Source organism: Dromiciops gliroides, chromosome 3, assembly GCF_019393635.1.
Source record: "Dromiciops gliroides isolate mDroGli1 chromosome 3, mDroGli1.pri, whole genome shotgun sequence".
In the NCBI taxonomy this organism is placed as follows: Eukaryota; Metazoa; Chordata; class Mammalia; order Microbiotheria; family Microbiotheriidae; genus Dromiciops; species Dromiciops gliroides.
The window spans coordinates 617656772-617671250 of NC_057863.1; the positions used below are offsets into that span (position 1 = coordinate 617656772).

Below are 14479 nucleotides of genomic sequence, written 5' to 3' on the forward strand. Positions count from 1 at the left end.
CTAGTAAGTGTCAAGTGTCTGAGGCCAGATTTGAACTCGCATCCTCCTGAATCCAGGGCCGGTGCTTTATCCACTGTAGCGCCACCTAGCTGCCCCCGCCTCTCCTTTTTTTAACACTCTTCTCTTCATAAGGAGAATTGGATAGTTAGGTAGCACAGTTGATAGACCATTGGGTCTGGAGTCAGGAAGACCTGAGTTCAGAGCCATTCTCAGAAACCTACTAGCTGTGTGCCCCTGGACAAGTCACTTAACCTCTGTCTGCCTCCGTTTTCTCAACTGTACAATGAGAATATTGCCACCTCCCAGAGTTGTTATGAGGAACAGAAGAGATCATTTGTAAAGCACCTAGCATAGTGCCCAGCACATAGTAAGGTGCTTAATAAATGTTTATTTCCTTCTTCCTTCCTCAAAGCTCCTCAATGCTCCACTCCTCTCTCTTTTTTTTTTTTCCAAAGGAGAATATGATATAGGAAGAGAGAAAAGATGAGATGGAGGGAGAGATAGCTCTTGGGATATCTGGAAATTTAAATAAAGAAGAGAAAAACATTTACCAGAAAAGATGGGTGGACAGCCTCATCTCAGATAGGGAAAGTAAATGACAAGTCTAAGGTCACACAACCAAAACAGGATTAGGATGGATATCTATTGGTATTCTTTTTTTTAGGTGCTTTATTTTTTATTTTTTTAAGTAATAAACATTTTTATTTATAGTTTGGGATTCTAATTTTTATCCCTCCTTCCCTCTCCGCCTCCCTCTCTGAGGCAATATATAGGTTATACATGCGCGATTATATAAGAAAGTGAAAAATAGCACGCTTCAGTCTGTGCTCCATCAATATCAGTAGTTTCTTTAGAAGGGGATAGTATGTTTCATCAATAGTCCTTTGGGGTTGGATCTTGGATCAATCTATTTGTCTTCTAACCAGCAGATTTAAAAAGCAGGATTTCTTCCTGTGGGGGTTGGGATTCTGCCCCAGAGGAAGGGACAGTAAGACCACACCATGGGGGAGCAGTGCGGCAGAAGCCAAAACAGAAAGACCATGAGGAGGGATGGAGGGAGTTCTGTGAGAAAGGGAGTGAGAGCAAAATCATTATGATATTTTACTCATTGAAATGAATTCATTGAACTGTAAATAGTTGCTAAACAAGGTTAGGTGGTTGTATTGGTGTTCTATATTGTTTTCAATAAAAATTTAAATTCATTAATAAAAATTAAGAGCAAATGTGTCTTCTTTAGGCTGAATAAATAATGTGTCTCATCAAAGAAAAGGAGGAAGGAAGGAAAGAAGGGAGGGAGGGAAGGAAAGAAGGAAGAGAGAGAGAAAAGGAAGAAAAGGAGAAGGGGAGGGAGGGAGGGAGGGAGGAATTAGGGGCTGGAACTTGCTAGCTAAGGAGAGAAGTGAGACAAAGTCCGTGCATGTATCATATAGAGCAGAGCTTCTTAAACTGTGGGTCACAACCCCATATGAGGTCATGTAACTGAATGTGGGGGGGTCACAAAAATTTGGCAACAAAGGTTATATATACTTATTTTATATACCTTTATACTCAGGGTCACATATAAATTTCTTGGTTGAAAAGGGGTTGTGAGTGGAAAAAAAGTTCAAGAAGTCCTGCTATAGAGAAGCTTAGAATAAAAGATGTTGGAACAAGCAGTCTTTAAGAAATCTTCCAGTCCAATGCCCTGCCTTCAGGAAGTCCAGATATTATTATCTCCATTTCACAGATGAGCTGAATGAAGGCCAGAAAGATTCAATGACTAAGAAGCAGAAACAATATTCTGGGTCTCCTGCCTCCTGGCTCAGGGCTCTCATCTCTGAAGCGTAAGCATGTCTAAGAGTCTATGGCACTGAACAGGGTGGAAAACAGAAACAGATAAAGAATCCCCAGGGCAGCTAGGGGGCGCAGTGGAGAGAGCACCAGCCCTGGAGTCAGGAGGACCTGAGTTCAAATTCGACTGTAGACACTTAACACTTACTAGCTGTGTGACCCTGGGCAAGTCACTTAACCCCAGTTGCCTCAAAAAAAAAAAAAGAATCCCCCAAATATAATTTTCCTCTGCTAACCCATCACAAAAGGATGCCCTGCAGGCTAAGGGCTGGAGACATCCCCAGGACTTAGTCTCTGGGTCTAGGAATGATCGCCCCACTCGCATAGAGATCTCCACCAGAGGGAGCAGCTGTTCAAAGAACCAGCTATTGCAGAGACCAGACTATCAGAGACCAAAAGAGACCCAAGAACATAGATTGTTAGAGGTGGAAGAGAACTTGGAACATAGAGGTGAGAGACCTCAGAACAGAGTGTCAGAGCTGAGAGATCTCTAGAGGTCTCTAATTCTAACTCCTCCCCATATCCCTGCAAAATCCAGAGGGGAGAGGAAATTGGGTCAAAGTCACGAAGAGAGTTACCATCACAGCCAGGAATAGAACCCAGGTCAGGGGGCATGACTGGTCTTTCTACCTCCCCCTGAGTCCCCTCATGGACAGCACAACACAGAATAACAGGCAAGGCTGTGCTGGCTTTGGGAAAATGGATGGACAAGGAGAGCCAGGGCAGAAAGTAATGACCAGAATACCTCTGGAGAACCTGACCTGGAATGGCAAGAGAGACCAACCCACCTCCCAACTAGTTTGTATTGATTAATGATTCTACTAATTTATATGTGTACTTGTTATCTTCCTCATTGGAATGGAAGTTCATTGTGCATGGGGTCCTTTCATTCTTTGTACTTGAACCCATTTCTAGCACAGTGCATGGCACATGGGGAGCAATCCCCTCTCCTTTTCTCAAAGGCTTTCTTTCTCTGGGAGTGGAGAAATGAGCAGTTTGGGGCTCAACCCCACCCCCCCCCCCCACCCCCTCACAGTGGGAAAGATTGGTAGCCTTGAAATTTTTACCACAAATCCCTAGTCTCACCCCTACATGGCTCCTTGGGGCTTACATCCTGAGTATGAAACTATATATCTGTCCCCATAAGACAGGCCCTGAAAGAGCCCAGTAGGGACCAACACACGTGCCAGGGCTCCATTAGGTTTCTTTTAGGATCTGCCCCTGGATTTCAGAATCAAGCCACAAGGGGAGTGTTTCAGATGTGAGTCACCAAAGAGGTGAGTGCTATGTTGTTAACGTAGCAGGAGCTCAGCCCTGTGTACCCTAGTTACACTCTGTGGATTTGGCCCAGAGTCAGAGAGAGGCCCCCACCCAATCCGGTCCGAGGCATTAGGTGTTGGTCTTCCGATGCTTGGATTCAGTGTCTCGTTTTCTTTGATCTCAGAGCTCCCTGACCTCTCTGCCTCCAGGTTCAAATGTTGGGGAGTGGGCTGACACACCAGGCTCATCCCTAGCCTCTCTTACTTTACAGTGACATCTGCTCAAACAGCCTGTCCCACTGGAAAGGACTTCATCAGGGAACACACGGATCCCTCCCTCAGCACACCCCATTCTGCAGGTGCCAGGAGGTGGGTGGACATCCATTCTCTGGAGCTCACAGGGGGTTCCCATCGAGAACCCATGAAAGACATCCAACCTGAGGGGTGGAGTGGAGGTCATTTAGGCCCCCAAAGCCTTGTTTTCTGACAGATTCAAATTCTCAGGGTTCTTGTTCGATCACTCCTGTCATTCTGGCATCTTAACCAACCACTCAATCATCCTACATTAAGCCAGCCCAGTGCCTGGAGAATGCTGAGCTCTGCTGGATGGTTACCACCTCTTCACTTTCATGGAACCCAAGGATCACTAAGCAAGCAGGAATTGATGAGTCTCTTCCCCTTCCTTTATCCAGGGCTACCCAAGAACTATCTCACCCACCAAGTCAACAGGGTTGCCACTTCCATTACACACACACACACACACACACACACACACACACACACACACACACACACACACACACACACGCTATGTTCAAAACATCACTATATTTGCTGGTAACATACATAACACTGCTACTGGGAGATTCCCTAAGACTAGTCTAAGACAGATAACCTTACAAAAATGCTAGAAAATGAACATTAGGACATAGAATGTCAAAGCTAGAAGGAAATCTTCAAACAGAATATCAGAAGTAAAAAAAGACTTTAGACCACAGAAGGTCTGCATGTGGAAAGGACCTTTAAAAAGATTGTCAGAATGGTTAGCAACCTTAAATATGGAATGTAGAGGTTAGGAGGGGCTTTAGAATATCAGATCTCTTTGTCTTAGGTTCTGGTGCTAATGGGAAAGAGTTATAGGTAGTCAGTCCACCCCTCATCCCCTTCCCTCCTCATCCTGCCCCATGCCCACCCCCTTACTTGGGGAAGCTGCTGCCAATGAGTATTCTGCCCAGTGGGTACTCCTTCCCCTGGACAGTGACAGGTGGGCTAACATCTAGGTTTCCAAAAGAATCAAGGCTGGAGGCACCACCATATGCAGGCTCTCGGGTCACATAACCAAAGTCAGGGCCCTGGGGAGAGAGGGAGCAAAGTCCCACCGCAGGGAGCAGTCAATAGAGGAGAATGGGACAAGGAAGAAAAAGGAGAACCAGGTTTGGGAATTGTAGAATCCTCTACCCCTCTGCTGAGCCCCCATCCCTGCATTGAGCCCCCACCCTTGTAGTGAGTCCCCATCCCTAGAACATGCAGCATGGAATACCCCAAAAGTCTAGAACAGGCTGGGACCCCTGCCTCTTACCAGGACCTTCTTAAAGGGAAAATTCCTCAGCCCTCTGTTTCGGGGAGAATCAAATACAACTGGAAAGGACTTGTGAGGTGCTTCTATGTAGCCAAATTCCATTTCATCCTGTGGAAGTGGGAAGCAGGAAAAAAAAAATCTAATCACAATCATGGTCAGATAGAAGAAATTATGTTGTAGAGGGAAAAGCACTGGCTCTGAAATCAGAGGTTCAAATCCTACCTCTAACATTTAATGCCTGTGTGACTGAGCAAACTACTTCAACTCATTGGGTCTCAGTTTCTCAGGACTAGAATTTTGCCCACCTCAAGCCCATCATGCTCTCCTCTTCACCACACTACCTTTACTAGTCCTGGAGATACTAAGGCCTAAGCAAAAACAATCCCTGCTTCAGAGGAAGGTTGGAGAGGTGAGGATTCACTCAGGGTCACACAGCCATTTCAGTCATGTCTAACTCTCCATGACCCCATTTGGGATTTTCTTGGCACAGATGCTGAAGTGGTTTGTCATTCCCTTCTCCAGCTCATATGACAGATGAGGAAACTGAGGCAAAAAGATGTGAAGTGACTTGCCCAGGGTCACACAGCTAATAAGTGTTTGAGCCTGGACTTGAACCCAGATCTCCTAGTGCCACTATAGCATATGTAGGTAAGGGGGGAGTTCCCCTGGAGCTGGGGCTCAGGGTGTAGGATAGAAGGCAGTCAGGGGGAATCTGCCTTTGTGTGGAGGCAGATTGTCTGAGAACTCTGCAACATAAAGGCAATGAACAGGGTCTGAGTTGGGGCTTTGGGACCAGAGCAGAGCCAGGCAAGGGAATGACAGAAACAACATGGCTCCCACTGACCCACCAGCCCCAGCAGTCCTGCACCCCAGCTCTCTTTGGGAAGAGGAGGGGAGAGCGGGGTCCAGACCAACAATTTTACCAGAATAGGAGATTCCCAGTATGGGAACTCTTTCCATTCATGGAGATCCCCAACTGCTCTGTGACTTAGAGAATTACCTCAGAGGGTCCTTAGAGGTTAAATAACTTGATGAAAGTCCCAGGCAGTATGTGTTAGAGGCAGGATTTGAACCCATGTCTCCCTGACCCTAGGGTTAGCCCTCTATCCGATTCACAAGCCCTCCTCTCTCTCTCACATGGTACCCAGGTTATCAGGAGTCATTCTGGGAACACAGGGGCATGTTTTCAGACCATGCATCTTACTTTTCCCAAAACAGTCACCATAGAGTTGGTCCCTCCTTCCCCTTCCCTGTATTCCTCCCCTCCCCGTCCCTTTCATTTCTTTCTCCCCTTCCCCCTTCCCCTGCCCTTCTCCTCAGCTGGCTGGGTCAAGTCCCAGAAACACACACACACACACACACACACACACACACACACACACACACACACACACACACACTCCCTCTGGCAGGGGCCGCTCCCCACTATTTCTCCTCCTGCCCCGGTTACCTGGATCCAGCGGTCATTTCGGTTATCCACCAGTGGACAGATGGTCAGTTGACAATTAGCCCTCAATGCCAGGTAGGTCATGGCATCCAGAAATTCATCCTGGGATGTTTCTTGCTCATTGAGACTAAGATTAAGCCAAGAGGGAAGAAATGTCAGATCAAAGACTTTATGTATAAGCCCTTGCAATATTTGCCTCTCAGGTTTACCCTAAAAAGGACTTTCCAGTTGTTAACCTACTTGGGGCAGGGGGAAGGTCAGGTATCGGGCAGACCCAAATCAGGAGCAAGAGGCCTTGCAGACAAAGGGACAAGGATGAGGTTTGTGGTATAAAAAGGGAAATATCTGTCTAGTGGTTCCCTCAATAGCTTGTGGATGAAGACCATAGTTTAATAGAATCATAAACTGTCAGAGGTGGGAGGAACCTTGGAATAGAGAATGTCAAAGCTGGGAGGACACTTAGAACATGGAATGTCAGAGTTAGGAGAGCCCTTAGAACACAGAATGTCAAAGCTGGGAGGGCCCTTAGAACACAGAAGGTCAAATCTGAGAGGGGCCTTTAGAATACGGAATGTCAGAACTGAGAGAGTCCTTAGAGCACAGAGTGTCAGATCTGAGAGGGGCCTTAGAACACAGCAGGTCAAAGATGGGAGGGAAGTCAGAACATAAGCTATTAGAGCTAGAAAGGAATTTCCTCATATTTATAGATGATTGTCCTGAGGTCAAGAGAGGAAGTGATTTTCAAGGTCAATCAGGAAGTCAATAGCAAAAGTGGAAGTCAGGGATCTTGGTTGCCAGGGACCAAGCAAACCTGTCTGATCACTCCCTTAGTATCTGACAAGACAGGAGCCTTGTCCTTGGCCCTAACCTCTCACCCAGTGATCTGGGGAGGACCTCAGACTTAGCCCTGCTGAAACCCCAGGTACCCTGGAAAGATTTTCTTCTCCAGGCTGCAGACAGGGAATGTGACTCATAGAAGGGAAGTGAGTGATCGGACACAGTCCAAACAATACAACAAGGCCAGAGCCAGGGGATGAGACTCAGGAGCACCAGCTCACCATCTCCCATCAGAAGCAAAGGGCTTGACCAGCTCATATGTTGGGGAGCGCTTTCTGTTTTTCATTCTCTAAGACCTCCCAAGGGAGAAAAGCTGCTCAGACTCCCTCAGTTGCCCCTCTGAAGAGTGCCCAAGGCTTTATTTAGAGTTAATATGATGCCCTCCCCACCCACTGCAACAGAAGCAGCTAACCCTCCCACAACCATCTGCCTTTGTGATGTCATGCAAGTTGTTCTCCTTCTGTGGGCCTCAGTTTCCCCATCTGTTAACTGAGGAGCAGGGGTTCTCAACCTTTGTTATAGACCCCTTTGGAAGTTTAGGGGAAGCCTGTGGACCCCTTCTTAAATGAGCATTTTTGAATAATTGAAGGAAATACTCAATTTATGAAAATAAAGATGGAATTTCCCCCACTCCCACAAGTTCACAGATCCTCTGAAATCTATCCTTGCCTCCCAAGGACCCTGAGCTAAATGATCTCTTAAGTTCCCTCCAGCTCTACCATTTTATGCTCTCAATTTAGAAGGGACAACGATGTTGGCAATTTGATGCCCCCCTCCTCATTTTCCACTTCTAGTCTCTCCCCTCCCCAACTTATCCTCTACCCATAAAAATCTTCCTAACGTACAAGTCTGTCCATGTTACCACCTTGCTCAAGAAACTTCATTCACTCCCTATTGCCTCAAAACTCTTTGGGTAAGCATTTAAAGTTCTTCACGGTATGGTTTCCCCCTACCTTTTCAAGCTTATTCCATGTTACTTTCCTCAAGGTACTCTCCTGCCCAGCCAAAATGGATTACCCGCTATCCCCCAAACTTGAGATCCCATCTCCCCCATCCATGCCTTTATATAGATTGCCCCCCATACTGGGAATACCCTGCTTCTTCACCTCCACCTCTGAAAATCCCTCAATTCCTGGGGAAGGAGGGAGTCGGTCCTCACCTGCACACGTAAACTTCCAGGGGCGTCTGGGTGTTGGGGGTCATGATCCAGGGGGCCACTCGGAACACCACTGTGTCCGTGAAAATGGGAGTCTCAAGCAGAGTCTGTGGGAACAGATGTGGTATCTGACTGCTCAGCTGGAAATCAGATCTCAGGTTTCTAATGCCAGGCCTTCAACTAGATTCCCTGGGAACTTCAGACTCTCCACCCAACACTGGATAGCTACGTGTATCTCTGTCTCTCTGTCTCTGTCTCTGTCTCTCTCTGTCTGTTTCTCTCTCTCTCACACACACACAGGTCCCCCAGGACAGCTAGCCTTCCTTAAACAACCCCCCCCTTTGTCTGAAACCAACCAACGAGCTCCCAGGTTCTCCCTGGGAAGCCTATCTTCCCACCCATCTTCCCACCAGCCTCTCCGACCCTGGATTTCCCAAGGATGCCCGCCTCCTTGCCAAGCCATACTTCATCTGTGTCCATCAGGGTGATGTCGAAGGAGACCAGTCCAAAGAAATCAGCATCAGGGAAAGCAAGACCCTCCACATAGAAGGTGATCTCATGCTCCCCAGGGGCCCGATCCACTTTGTATGACAATTTGTCAGGTCCGAGGACCCTCTTGTAGTTAGAAATGTTATTCCCACCTGGGAGAAAATCAGGAAATAAGAGGCTCTTTCCTGGGCACAGGGAAGTGAGTTATCTTTAAAAGTTACCTGATTGAGATCCCAGCCACAGCAGGAGAGTACGATTAACCAATTGTTTTCTTACAGTTCTGCTTGCAGCAGGAACGGCAACACGAGAAGGTTAATTTCAGAGAGTGAGTGACCTGGCTACATGCTCCGTCATTTGTGCCCACAGCAATGAGACTATGTACTGCAGGTTCTCCATCAGTGTTTAAGACAAGGAGAAAGAAAGGTGAGAAAGAGGGAAGGAGGGAGGGAAGGAGGAGAGAAAGGAAAAAGGGAGAAAGGAAGGCAGGAGGGGAGGAAAGAGAGAAGGAAGGAAGGAAGAAGGAAAGGAAGGAGAGAAGGAAAGAAGAGAAAAGGAAGGAAGGAGGGAAGGAGAAAAAGGAGGGAAGGAAGAAGAGAAAAGGAAGGAAGGAGGGAAGGAAGGAAAGAGGGAAAGAGAAGGAAGGAAATGGAGAAAAGGAAGGAAGGAGGGAAGGAAAGAATGAAGGAAGGAAGGGAGGGAGGAAGGGAAGGAAAGAAGCAAGGAAGGAGACATTTGGGAAGTAGAGAAAGAAAGGAGAGAAAAAGAGGAAGCTTCCTTTCTGGGCCATATCTACACACAAATACAGGCTCCCACACTGATACAGGCCAGCAGGACTGTGCCAAGTGATATCTTCCTCACCTTGGGCATGGAATACGCCCACTTTGTCTGAGTCATTGAGGGACACATGCAGGACCAGTTTGTGGTTGTCAAAGATGTCATCGGGGCCATTGGTCCAGAGCACCATCTTAGACATATCCTGCAGGTCTGAGGAGATGCAAAGCTGGAGGAGGAGTCTCCTGGGACCAGCCCCTGCCCTTCCATGGCAGTAAAAGGGGCATGGTCTACAGGGGCTCCCAGCCCCCTTGCCACCCCCACTCACCTGCCATGGAATACAAGCTGCTGTGAGAGTAGTCGACTCCCCCGGGGATGGGACTGTCCCTGTCACAGTTCACCAAAAGGATAGCTCCATGACCTCCTGGGCCCCAACTCCATGTTTTCTGCAGCCAAAGAAATGAAATTCCATTCAACGATCGTTTAGTCAGGGCCTATTAGACGCAAAGTCCTGGGAATAATAGGAAGACAAAAATGATAAAATCTCTACCCTCAAGGAATTTGCATTCTTCTGGAATGGGGGAAGAGGAAAGAAGATGTAGTCACATAAGAGAATAAAAGGTGAAGAGTGACCTAAACAAAGGGGAAATAGGGACAAAGTGTTCTAGAGAAATACGGGGAGGGAAAAATGCTTTCAGTGAGGGGTGGCATCAGGGAAGGCTTCATGGAGGAAGCAGCATCAAAACTGGGCTTTGAAGGCAGACCCAAATTCCAAAAGTCTGAGTTGAGGGGGAAGTGCATTTCAGACAGAGGTTGATGTTCAAAAAACACCATGACCTAGATTCTGACTGGAACATGAAGCGCCCATGAGGCTGGAGAGGTAAACAGGAGGCAGCTTGTGGACGTCCTCAAAGGCTAAGCCCATCCTCACAGCAATAGGGAGCCCCGGAAGGTGTTTGAATGGATGCCTCTTACAAACATTTTCCAAATGGATTGGAGAAGGGGAGGAATGGAGGCAGAGAGATCCAAGAGAAGACCTACAGCAATAGTCCAGGGGAGGCATTAACTGTGGTGGCCAGAGTAGGGGGGCAGCCATGGGGATGGAGAGGAAGGAAGGGGCAGAGGAGAGAGATAGACACACTCACAGAGAAGGTAAAATCTCCCCAGCCAGCCCCACTCTCCGCCTCATCCTCTTCCCACCACTCTCTGTCCCTGGACCCTGGGCTTTAATTAGATGGCTGAACTGGCATCTAATCTTGCGTAGAACAAGGTCACCACACCACTTCCCCAAAAACTCTGAGTCACCTCCAAAGATCCCCCACCACCCACCCCATCCAACCCTTTTTCCAATTTCAGCTCTCCATGTATCATCTTCCCTCACTGAGGGAAGGGACTCTCTCTCTCTCTCTCTCTCTCTCTCTCTCTCTCTCTCTCTTTTTTTTTTTTTGTAGAGCAATGAGGGTTAAGTGACTTGCCCAGGGACACACAGCTAGTAAGTGTCAAGTGTCTGAGGCCGGATTTGAACTCAGGTACTCCTGACTCCAGGGCCAGTGCTCTATCCACTGTGCCAACCTAGCTGCCCCCCACACACACCTTTTTTGTTTTTTTGGAAGGGACTCTCTTAAAGCCCCAGGTACAGAGTAAGAACTAGGTGGTGTAGTGCCTAGCTTCTTTTTGGTGAGGCAATTGGGGTTAAGTGACTTACCCAGGGTCATTCAGCTAATAAGTGTCAAGTGTCTGAGGCCGGACTTGAACTCCAGTCCTCCTGAATCCAGGGCCAGTGCTCTATCCACTACACTACCTAGCTACCCCCCTTGCTTCTTAAACTGTGGGTCTTACCCCCATAAGGGGCCGCATAACTGAATGTCGGGTGGAGAAAAATTTGGCAACACTAAAAGGTTATGTGTACCTATTTTTATATACCTATATATACATGTTTACATATACACATACATACACACACACACACACACACACACACACACATAAATTTCTTGGAAAAAGTTTAAGAAGCCCTGGAATAGTGGATAGAGCTCAAGACTCAGACTTGAGTTCAAATGCGGCCTCAGACATTTATTAGCTTTGTGAACCTGGACAAGTCATATAATGTTGCTGTGCCTCAGTTTCCTCATGTGTAAAATAGGGCTAATAATAGCACCTATCTCTCAGGATTGTTCTGAGAATCAAATAATATACATGTAAAGTGCTTTGCAAACCTTGAAGCGCTATGTCAATGCCAGCTTTAAAAAAAAATTCAAATTAACAATGATTTCTTTTCTCTCTCTCCTACAACCTCCCTCCACTATTGAAAAAAAGAAAAACAGCACTCACTCTTGTGACAAATATGCATAGTCAGGCAAAATGAATTCCCATATTAGCTAAGTCTCCCTCTGTACCCTGAGTCCAACCATCCCCATGGCTAGTAGGAGATGGGGAGCATATTTTATCAAGAATCCTCTGAGGGGCATCTAGGTGGCGCAGTGGAAAGAGTACCGGCCCTGGAGTCAGGAGTACCTGAGTTCAAATCCGGCCTCAGACACTTAACACTTACTAGTTGTGTGACCCTGGGAAAGTCACTTAACCCCAATTGCCTCACAAAAAAAAAAAAAAAAGAATCCTCTGGGATCATGGTTGGTCATTCCATTGACCAGTGTAATTATGTCTTTAAAGTTATTATCAATAATAATATTAATAACAAGTAAGCTCTAAGTTAATAATAATTACTAATGAAATCATTTATGAATAATTATGAATGTTTTTCCACTGACGCAATAAGAATCATCAACTTATTGGATACGGAAGTTCATGGGGACAGAATAAATGGGAGAGGGGTCAGGGAATGATTTCCTCACTGGCCCAGGCAAGGGTCAGTGGTGATGACTACCTGCCTTTGAATCTGGAATTCTCTGATATTGGGTTTGCAGAAAGCAGGACCCATGTAGATGGATGAGAATGAGATACTAGATCCCAATTGTAAAATTAAGGAGTGGAAGCATGTGGTGCCCATAACTGTACACAGTGTTCCAGAGGGAATCTTTTGAGGTTGGAGTATAAGCAGACAGTCCTTCCCCTAGTCCTGGACACTATACCTAGCTAGCTAGGTGGTGCAGCGGATGGAGATCTGGACCTGGAGTCAGGAAGACCTAAGTTCAAATCCAGCCTCAGATAATTCCTAGCTGTATGACCCTGATCAAGTCATTTCACCTCTGTCTGCCTCAGTTTCCTCACCTGTAAAATGGGGATAATAATATCCCCTACCTCCTAGGGGGTTGTCGTGAGGTTCAAATGAGATAATCGTAAAGTGCTTAAAGGCACAGTGCCTGGCACCTAGTAGGTGCTTAATAAATGCTTCTTTCCTTCCTTCCATATCTTCCCCATCATGTGAGAGTTAATTTTTTGAGCCTGTATAAGACTTTGTAGTTATCTCTATTGAATTTTATCTTACTGGATTCAACCCACCATCCTAGCCAGTCAAAATCTCTTTGTATCATGAGACCATCTTTCCAACACACTCCCAGATTTGTGTAAATTGGATGAGTGTACCATCTATGCCTTATCCAAGTCACAATAAAACTCTTAAATAGCATGAAACTAAGCACAAATTCCTGGCCCACTCCACAGGAGCGGTACTTCCAAGGTAACATAGACTCGTGAAAGATGAATTTCCAGTTCTGTTCATTCAATAAGACTTGGCTCTACCTAATTGTAATATTGCCCATCCCATATCTCCCCATCTTGTTCACAAGATAAAGACTTTCCTTTCCCCTTCCCTGCCCCCACAACTTTGAGAGCCCTCCTTCCCCACTCTGTATTTGTTTTTGTACATATTCTGTAAATATTCATAATATACATGTGTGACACCCCTCTCCCCATTAGAATGCAAGCTTCTTGAGGGAATAGACGAGTCTTTGTATCCAGCATCCAGTATGGAGTCTGGCTTAGGTGCTTAATGAATGTTAGTTTGTTCATTGATTCATTAAGAATAGCACAGGAAAAAAAAAAAAAAGAATAGCACAGGAGGTGGGGCAGCTAGGTGGCGAAGTGAATAAAGCAGTGGCCCTAGATTCAGGAGGACCTGAGTTCAAATCTGGCCTCAGACACTTCACACTAGCTGAGTGACCCTGAGCAAGTCACTTAACCCTCATTGCCCCACCCCCAGCCCCCCGAAAAAAGAATAGCATGGGAGACTTTGTTAAGGATTTTGCTAAAATCTAGGGAAGCTCTATCTGTGATATTTCCCTGTTCTATTTTTTAAAAAATTCCCTTAATGGAGATCTCAGCCGTACCAGCAATATCATCATCTCATAGCAAATTGAAGGGAAGGGAAGGGAAGGGAAGGGAAGGGAAGGGAAGGGAAGGGAAGGGAAGGGAAGGGAAGGGAAGGGAAGGGAAGGGAAGGGAAGGGAAGGGAAGGGAAGGGAAGGGAAGGGAAGGGAAGGGAAGGGAAGGGAAGGGAAGGGAAGGGAAGGGAAGGGAAGGGAAGGGAAGGGAAGGGAAGGGAAGGGAAGGGAAGGGAAGGGAAGGGAAGGGAAGGGAAGGGAAGGGAAGGGAAGGGAAGGGAAGGGAAGGGAAGGGAAGGGAAGGGAAGGGAAGGGAAGGGAAGGGAAGGGAAGGGAAGGGAAGGGAAGGGAAGGGAAGGGAAGGGAAGGGAAGGGAAGAAACATTCTACTACGTACAGGAACTATGCTAAGCAGTTAACCAATATTATCTCATTTGATCTTGGGGATCAGACTTAGGGAGGGTGAGAATAACTGATTCCAGAAATTCCAGTGCCCTAGACCCTGTTAGATAGAGACTTACAGTCCCTATCAAAACCCCTGAGAATTTGCTAGTGTTTTCCCAGGTCAGGGCAATGCCTGGAGAAGCTTACCTTGTCAACTTTGCTCCTCTTTATTGTCCCAGTACGACCCGTGTCAACATCCAGAGAAACTTCTGAAAAATCACACAGCAAAGTGACCATTAACCAGCAGAAGCCCCTGGTATAGCAGGATCCTAAGCAGCCACATTTTCTTCCCCACCTCAACACATATTCATGCTATGGGTTGCTAGAACAGGTCTCTCCCAGAAGGCAATGGGGTCTGTGCTTTGGAAACCTCGTATAGTTCTGCCTC

At 46.7% G+C, this 14479-nt stretch overlaps 1 protein-coding gene across 1 annotated transcript in view; it reads right to left on the reverse strand.

Moving 5' to 3' along the window:
• PADI1 (peptidyl arginine deiminase 1) overlaps positions 1-14479 on the reverse strand; it is a 46596-nt gene that overhangs the window by 8896 nt on the left and 23221 nt on the right. Inside the window, exons 4-11 of the mRNA XM_043994929.1 lie at positions 14239-14300; positions 9697-9814; positions 9456-9581; positions 8574-8749; positions 8112-8215; positions 6119-6242; positions 4669-4776; positions 4290-4441 (exon numbers count right to left, since the gene is read on the reverse strand). Of these exons, the coding sequence (XP_043850864.1) occupies positions 4290-4441; positions 4669-4776; positions 6119-6242; positions 8112-8215; positions 8574-8749; positions 9456-9581; positions 9697-9814; positions 14239-14300 (970 nt within the window). The remainder of the gene's footprint in view (positions 1-4289; positions 4442-4668; positions 4777-6118; positions 6243-8111; positions 8216-8573; positions 8750-9455; positions 9582-9696; positions 9815-14238; positions 14301-14479) is intronic.